This window comes from Branchiostoma lanceolatum, chromosome 13 (assembly GCF_035083965.1).
Source record: "Branchiostoma lanceolatum isolate klBraLanc5 chromosome 13, klBraLanc5.hap2, whole genome shotgun sequence".
Taxonomy (NCBI): domain Eukaryota; kingdom Metazoa; phylum Chordata; class Leptocardii; order Amphioxiformes; family Branchiostomatidae; genus Branchiostoma; species Branchiostoma lanceolatum.
This window is the reverse complement of record NC_089734.1, coordinates 14,626,277-14,635,405: the sequence shown is the minus strand read 5'-3', so window position 1 is coordinate 14,635,405 and position 9,129 is coordinate 14,626,277. Positions and strand designations below refer to the sequence as shown.

Below are 9,129 nucleotides of genomic sequence, written 5' to 3'. Positions count from 1 at the left end.
ATTAAGAAATAAGGCGACAAATTTTATAGTTATGTTTTTCTTATGTCAGGGTTTGTTCCATAGTTCATGTACAGTTTCTATATTATATATATTCATAAACAAATCTCTTTACAGTTTGACTCATGCCATAGTTAGTATAACAGTGTACAGTACAAGGAAACTTGCCTTAGTATGAGTGTATAATACATGATGTTTTATGTACAGCGTGCGAAAAAGCCCACTGGACAAGACCTGATGAGGTCTTGTTCAGTAAAACAATTGCTGTAAAAAGATCTTTTGTGATGATATGTTGTCTACATTGGAATAAATCATTAAAACATTGTGAGTTCGTGTTGAATGATTGAATCGCGTTGACTCTCTGTGACCTGGAAACGATTATATCCAATGAATAATTAATCTAATTATTTCCACTTGAGTGTCTTAAAATATCATGTGGCAGCTAAAGGAATCAGTAATTAGATGGCCTATAGAAAAAAGTTTTTGCACCAAGGCTCTTATATGGTTACATTCGTCCATGATAATCTAGTCAATGGGCCCTGGTATTCACCAACCAATCACGTCGCCACATGCTGTCAAAGGGCAACATGATTGGCTGGTAAATTTCCAGCAACATGAGGGGGAGTATCTGATTGGCTGACCAGTGCTAACGCCGCGAGACGGACGGGTCGCAGGTTGGCATGCCAACGATGTTGCTTGATACATACAAGCATCCTACATAAACGCATCTCTGACCATCGCACATCATGCGCTCACAAAAAAATATAATTGTCAACAAGTCATGTTGCAAACCGTGATGTCTTTGTAACAGCAGGGTCCGTCTCAGTGAAGTAGAGACAATAACAAACACATTACATAACCAGGCATTTAAATATCAGTCAATATATAACGGTTCTACTGATGGCATCAGCCTTCCGACCATGTTTTTCGTTTGATGCAGTTAATAGTACTAGTGACCAGTTTTAATTTAATCGTTAAAGATCGGTGGAAAGACTTAAAGGGGTAGATTATCTGATCTGGTCGCAATCCGATAGATAGTACAGAGATTAGATTAATTTTCTCTCCGCCCCCTGGCATACAAGACGACCAGTAGTTAGCCTCCCAACTTCATTAGAGATAGCCTGGAGCCCAGCATTCTTAGCTTTAGAACATGCGCAGGCGAGGAGCGGAGCTTGGGTAGCGGACTAAAGCTAAGAAGGCTCGACTCCAGGCTACATTAGAGATGGGCTGTGAATATGCCAAAGAGACCCGCAGTCCCAATAGTTCTGCAATTAGAATAGACATCCCCCAGGGGCCTGTTTCATATTGCAAGAGAATGTTTTATTCAATCGACCTGAATCGGTTGACAAGCAGGTCTTTGTGTTACGAAACCACATTCAAAACGATATTGTTACGGCGTTTCAGTTTGACATTTTATTGAGACAAATGACTGGGCGTCTACGCTCACATCTGTCTAAAACGGATACTTCAAAGTTGCTCTCACAATACGTAGTAAGAGATGTGACATGTACCATTGTCTTGCAGATAACAACGTGCGTGATTCATATGAAAACAGCTTTTCAGCTGACGCTATACATTTGTCCTTTATTGGGCGTGTCCTTAGAAACATAATTCATACACGCGAAGACCATTGTTTAGCCCGATCTGTTTGGTAAACTTATTTATTACCTGGATACATATCAGCCAATCGCAAGGCTTCTAACGTCGGACACTAGCCAATCAGAATTCCCCTCAAACAACACAAGTTCATCGACACCAGCAACAACAGATGACGAAATGTCACGTGATGCGCCTCAACCAATCATCATTGTGCATCTCAGCAAGGAATGAAAGTAACCGGGGCAACTAAGAATAACATTGATATATAATAGCATAGCGACAGAGATATTTCATATTCGTTGCTTGAGATTCATTGCATTCAAAAGTGATCGGATTGTCCAGAATTTCGCTGTATTTTCCGGCTGTGATACGTGCTCTTTTAACAAGAATCAACCATGGTGAGTGTCTAAGTTTACATTCCTCTATGCATATTTGATATGATAATTGAAACGATTGTTTTAGTGTGTTTTCATATTGTGTGTTGCTTACTAAATTGGGTAGATCCCCAGCCCCAACACGCTCCAGGGGCTGGGGATCACCAGAACCGACTGGAGGGTCTATGCCGAGAGTAGACCAGCCTGGCGAGCCCTATGCATGTCTGCAGCCGCCATGCATCAGACACTGATGCCTGCGAACGATTGATTACGAAATTGAACAAAACGGGAATCTATGTTTGCAAAAATCTTGAGATATAGTCAGTTCTTCAACTAGGAACATCAAAATCGTTGGATCTTGTAGGGAAATGGCATTAGGCGAAGCGTTTTGTCAAATCTGTGTCATATATGTTTTACCAACATTTTCCAATAAATTAATACATTTTCTTTTCTTTTTCAGCGTGAATGTATCTCGGTCCATGTCGGCCAGGCCGGTTGTCAGATCGGTAACGCCTGCTGGGAGCTGTACTGCTTGGAGCACGGGATCCAGCCTGATGGCCAGATGCCGAGCGACAAGACCATCGGTGGCGGGGACGACTCCTTCAACACGTTCTTCAGTGAGACCGGCGCCGGCAAGCATGTGCCCCGGGCTGTCTTCGTGGATCTGGAGCCCACAGTAGTCGGTATGTAAGGCCCCCGGTCTCACTGGACCCGGCCGAGGCACGTTGGCAACCTCGTTGCGATGGGGCGATTTGACAAAGCGCTCAATCAATTTCATCGATAGAAAACCAATCTTTTTACGCTTTGTGTGCTTTGTTGTCTTTTTACTCATACTTGTGCGTTTTGAATGATATTTCCATTATAAAGTCAAGGGTAACACAAGTCCAGTTCAGGACGCAGCAACGCCGCCAGCGTGCCGCGGGTTCAGTGAGAGGGGGGCTTAAGACCTCGCTGCAATCGGACGACGTGACAAAGCGCCCAATCAATTTCATCGATAAAAAACAAATCCCTTTACGCTTTGTGTTTTGTTAATTTTTAGTCAGACTTTAGTCAGATTTTCCCGCTATACATTCAACGGCAACACAAATCCAGTTTAGGACGCAGCAACGCCGCCAACGTGCCGCGGATCCAGTGAGATAGAGACCTAAGGGTGTTTATATACCGAGAAGATCAACCTTTTTATTCTAGTCTTGCCTGCGAACAATTATTGTTTCAGCCCGTTGCCTTGATATATGACAATCCTTTGAATATTTCATGTTAGGTGCGGGCGGGTAGGCAGGCAAATCCCCGGAGAACGTTTAGAACAATAAACGTTTCCGTGGAAGTTGTTGTGAATTGGAAAATAGCCAATAGACCCCTTTCCAAATACCGCGGCCATTTTGAATCTAGCGCGAGCGCGCATAATTCGAGCGCGGGAAAAGTAAACAAACGGTAAGCGGTAAAGCTTTGCAGTGGTGTCCCCAATAGAAAGCAGTGTTGAGTCATCTTCTGCGGCGAGATGTTCTCCTCTTCGGTGAAATCAATCGATATATTTGCATGTCACAAGTAGATAATATTGTTGTGGACACTTGGACTCGATATCGGCTAGTAAAATTGTGAATTTCGGCTACTTTTCCACAGTTCCTGCCGGGCTGTTGAGCGCGCGCTACAGTGATAGAATGCTAATATGTCTACACCGCGTGCTTGTAGTTTCCCTAATAATGCTAGCTAGAGTCGAGAAAAAATCCCACAAAATATATACTCTTCGGGCTGTGACCCTTGTAGCTACGTTGAGGTATATATATAACTGTTGAGCCTGGCTGTCGTGACAATGACAACATCATCTTGAAATTAAGTGAGTTTGGGGGAGGGTCGTGTTTTCTGTGCAGAACTACATCGACTTCGCTCAGCAATATTCTATATTTCCGCCAAATGAAATCCTACAAAACGTGAAAATATAGGCTTGAGCTCAATGTCCTCAAATTTGGCAGAATTCCGGCGGCTTTTTTGACGATCTTTTCGGATGCCAAGAATTTAGTCTTGAGGACTCTAAGTATGTGAGTGAAGGTGTGTTTTCCACTGTATGTGGCGTTTCTTTAAATCATTTTGCGCGGCAATATTCAAGATATCTGTTGGCCGGATGGAACCGAAAAATAAGTTAGATAATATTGGCTTGAGGACTGAAGGACCTCATGTCGATATTTTCCTTTTTTGTGGGGTTTCATCCTGCGGAAGTCTAAAATATTTCCGCGAAAAGTGATGTAATGAAACGCTACAAAGAAAACACGCCCCCTGCTTCACTAACGAAATTCCTCACGCTAATCTTGGCACTAAAGTATCGTCAAAGCAAAACCTCCTTGGTCAAAGTCAAAGGAGCCACCGAAGTTCCGTCAAATTTCTACTCGCAGAGCCCTCAAGCCTATATCTTCACGTTTCTGAAATATCATCCGACGGAAATTTTAAGATATTACGGCGCATAGTGAAAACACTCCATCTTTACTCACGTACTTTAGGTTTTGATATTTCAGAAAACGCGTCAAAAGAAGCCGCCAAAACTCTGCTAAATTCCTAACCAAAAGGACCTTGAGCTCAAGCCTACATTTTCACGTTTTTGTGGGATTTTATCCAGTGGAAGTATAAAATATCTGCGGACGAAGCTATGTTAAGAAAGGCTTGACAGAACACACGACCTTCTCGAGCTCCCAACGCGCGTAGTTTTCCCAGGCAAAGTTGTCATCGTCTAAATTACGGTCACAACTGGTAAAATTCTGTATATTTCTATCTACGTAGCTACAAGGATCCCAGTCCAAAAAGTGTGTGTGTTGTGGGATTTTTTCTCGACTTTAGCTAACATTATCAGGGAAACCACAAGCACGCCGTGTAAACATATTAGAGTTTTTTCACTGTAGCGCGCGCTCAACAGCCCGGCAGGAACTGTGGAAAAGTAGCCGAAATTCACAATTTTACTAGCCGATATCGAGTCCAAGTGTCCACAACAATATTATCTACTTGTGACATGCAAATATATCGATAGATTTCAGCGAGGAGGAGAACATCTCGCCGCAGAAGATGACCCAACGCTGGTTTCTATTGGGGACGCCTTACCGCTTACCGTTTGTTTACTTTTCCCGCGCTCGAATTATGCGCGCTCGCGCTAGATTCAAAATGGCCGCGGTATTTGGAAAGGGGTCTATTGAGTTATACCATCTGCTAAATTTGGATTAAAATGAAACCTTGTATAAGTTCGCATGCACATGTTTTGCCCTCCCTTCCACGTTGTGATGAATATATAAACAAACAAATAAACAAACTCTTAATTTTTGTTTTTCAGAAGCAGAGATTCTGTATATTATCTTTTGAGTGTGCACATTTTTCGTAGCACTTGAAGTGAAAAAAGCTATGTTGTATATATTGAATCTAATTTCATCTTCATTTTTTCCTTCTCTCGTAAATTCTGTAAACAAAATATTTCTAGATTTGATTCAAACGTTGTACCATCCATTTAAATGTCAGCTATTTTTTATCAAAACAAAAGAATACAAATATATGTTGTAATTATAAATTTTGCATGCGTCAGTCCATGCTGTCATCATAAACAAACTTTATCTATGATATATTCTTTTATCATCGAGATCAACACTGAATTGCGTGCATTTAGTAAAATACCAGGTCGTACAAAAACATAAATGTGTTCATCAATCAAATTAAATTTCATTGTACAACGATTGTATTGGGTACTATGTTTGACAATTTATTACTTAATCATTTTGAACAATACGTCTGCTACCTTTGCCATTCTATGTAGTGAGCAAGAGCTATGATACGTAGTCACGACGTCATGATGATGATGTAATACACAAGAAACACTATCATAAAGCGTTACAGATCTATTGACAAAGGTGCATACACATGGACTCACGACAGTGATGTGCATTGTTTTGGTATGAATATGATTAACTGCAACACGCATAGTTGAAGCAAACGACTAGGAACGTATCATGCTGTCTATTTTTGCAGTACCTGTCACTGTAAGGTTTCGTCACTGTAAAGCCTTTTTAACTGTAAGATCAATGTGTTATTGACAACTTTTATGATCATCGACTGTCTTCTACCCCTCAGATGAGGTCCGTACCGGCACATACCGTCAGCTGTTCCACCCTGAGCAGCTCATCACTGGTAAGGAGGATGCCGCCAACAACTACGCCCGTGGCCACTACACCATCGGTAAGGAGATCGTCGACTTGGTCCTTGACCGCATCCGTAAGCTGGCTGATCAGTGCACTGGTCTGCAGGGCTTTCTCATCTTCCACTCCTTCGGTGGTGGCACCGGCTCTGGCTTCACCTCTCTCTTGATGGAGCGGCTTTCTGTCGACTACGGCAAGAAGTCCAAGCTGGAGTTCGCCATCTACCCAGCCCCTCAGGTGTCCACTGCTGTGGTTGAGCCCTACAACTCCATCCTGACCACCCATACCACCCTGGAGCACTCCGACTGCGCCTTCATGGTAGACAACGAGGCTATCTACGACATCTGCCGCCGTAACCTGGACATCGAACGCCCGACATACACCAACCTCAACCGTCTGATCGGCCAGATTGTCTCCTCTATCACCGCATCCCTCCGCTTCGACGGCGCACTCAACGTGGATCTCACTGAGTTCCAGACCAACCTGGTGCCCTATCCACGTATCCACTTCCCCCTGGCCACCTACGCCCCGGTCATCTCTGCAGAGAAGGCCTACCACGAACAGCTGACCGTTGCCGAGATCACCAACGCTTGTTTCGAGCCAGCCAACCAGATGGTGAAGTGCGATCCCCGTCACGGCAAGTACATGGCCTGCTGTCTGCTGTACCGCGGTGACGTCGTGCCCAAGGATGTCAACGCCGCTATTGCCACCATCAAGACCAAGCGCACCATCCAGTTCGTCGACTGGTGCCCCACCGGTTTTAAGGTCGGCATCAACTACCAGCCTCCCACCGTGGTGCCCGGTGGAGACCTGGCTAAGGTGCAGCGTGCCGTGTGCATGTTGAGCAACACCACCGCCATCGCTGAGGCCTGGGCCCGTCTGGACCACAAGTTTGATCTGATGTACGCCAAGCGTGCCTTCGTGCACTGGTACGTCGGTGAGGGAATGGAGGAGGGAGAGTTCTCTGAGGCCCGTGAAGATTTGGCGGCCCTGGAGAAGGATTACGAGGAGGTCGGCGTCGATTCCGTTGAAGAGGAATGTGAGGAAGAGGGAGAGGAGTACTAGATACTGCAAAACCCTTCGAAAGCCCTCCTGCACTTAGCAAGCACACATGATTCTACGAAGGTTAGAATATTAAATGAAGAACACACCATGACGCTTGTATGCATTAAATAAAGCAATGAACGCTGGCGACTGTGCGTCATATTTTTAATGTTCCACTTATCTAGATAAATATTAATGATAATAGGCATGATAGGAACTAAGCATATTGATAATCTACATAAAAGGAACAGAAATGATATTGCTTCATATCAACTTGAAAAAATGATATCAACTTGATGTTTGGTAAATAGATAAATAGATACATCTTTACCAGAGAGAATGAGTGAGTGAGAGAGTGAGTGAGTGAGTGAGTGAGTGAGCGAGTGAGTGAGTGAGTGAGTGAGTGAGTGAGAGTGAGTGAGTGAGTGAGTGAGTGAGAGTGAGTGAGTGAGTGAGTGAGTGAGTGAGTGAGTGAGTGAGTGAGTGAGGCAATCGTAATTAAACATGGCAGAAGGAAATCCAAACAAATTAACAAATAAATAACTCGAGTCTGCGTTCGGGGAACGTATACCTCCGCAAATTCGATCAATCGTATCAAGTTGTTTCCTATCCTCTGAGAAACGACCAATATTGACAACTCGCCTTTCGTGTGCTTTCTCGAATCTCGAATCTAAAATGTAAGGTCATGGTTTCATTATCTGATCACATTCTTATGGGAGGGTGGCCAGCAAAACTGTCCAGAAAATGCAAGCTCAAGTGGTTGGGTGGACAATCCTACCAGACTAACATCGCCAGCTACAGGGAGAATATTTGCCAGAAGGGTTTGGCCCCCATAGGGTAGCATTTTTAGGCGGGGGAATTATCAACCTTACCGTGGACTGACTCTCCTAGCCAATTATTCCCATTTTTTGCAGAATTCTACGACCCAGTAGGAAGGCCTGGTGGAGGCTAGAAAATATTGCTAACAACATAAACCAAAGAGAATGAAAGTTTACAGAATTTTCACCCCCATTTAACTTATAGAAATGATACGCCACTGAAGGTTAGACATTACAAGATTTATATTTTGCCTTGGGTAAAGCCAAATGAATAGTTGTAAAATCCCCCCCCCCGGCTATACTGCAGTGGACTGATCCTCCATGTTGACAGAGAGTAGGTCAGTAAGCTGGACTTTGAAGCGTTATCAGATTCTGTGTAAATGACACGTCAACGCCACATCACTGGATAAGATGGGTTACGACTCCGAGTACATCTTAACGACAGTTGGTAGCCTCGTCTTCCATCTGGCCATCTCTGAATGGCTGTCCCACCCATTGCTGAAGAAAATGGCGCCTACCTTCGTAACTTTACCTGCCAACAAACAGGTGGTACTAAGAAACAGGTGAGATATGTGTATACATTTATGTACAAACATGTGTGTGTATATCATTTGTGTACAAAGATTTTCTGTTCCACTTTACTGTACTCGAAAAGGTGCACTACAGGAAAGACGCACTGAATGTTTCAAAAACAAGCGTAAAACTCTGAGACTGGGTCAACTCCTTACATCTGCTTGAAAATCTTGCCCGCCCTACTTTATTGGCCGTTATTGTTTGTACATGCATTCAGTAAACAAGTCCCAGATTTCGGCAGCCTGAGTGACAAGATAGCAGATAAGGTTGCCATGGTTACAGATCTATCTACGAGATATGATATAAAAGCCTGAATTAACGTTAAACCATTGAATGCAAAATCTTTGTTTCCTAAAGTATGTGAAAAAGTGATAATACTTTTCTCAGACTGCCTTACCATACTTATTATACTACAAAAAATCGGAGGCTATGCACTCTCGGTATTCCTTACTGCATTTACTACTATATTTACTACACTAAAAACTCCCAGCTTTTGCTGTTATACATGTAATTAGTGTTACTACAACTGCAAGATTCCAAAATGTTTTTTCTTCATATTCT

The 9,129-nt window shown here is 43.3% G+C and overlaps 1 protein-coding gene across 1 annotated transcript; it reads left to right on the top strand.

The window, feature by feature from the left end:
• The first annotated feature begins 1,860 nt into the window (after positions 1-1,860).
• Positions 1,861-7,325, top strand: LOC136447051 (tubulin alpha-1A chain-like). The gene is made up of 3 exons (XM_066445730.1): positions 1,861-1,994; positions 2,431-2,653; positions 6,069-7,325. Exons 1-3 carry the CDS (start codon positions 1,992-1,994, stop codon positions 7,196-7,198), a joined length of 1,356 nt encoding a protein of 451 aa, XP_066301827.1. The 5' UTR covers positions 1,861-1,991; the 3' UTR covers positions 7,199-7,325.
• The last annotated feature ends 1,804 nt before the right edge of the window (positions 7,326-9,129 follow it).

Coding starts and splice junctions, on each gene's coding strand:
- LOC136447051 (XM_066445730.1), top strand. Junction 2,654..6,068: donor TCTGGAGCCCACAGTAGTCG/GTATGTAAGGCC, acceptor TCTACCCCTCAG/ATGAGGTCCGTACCGGCACA.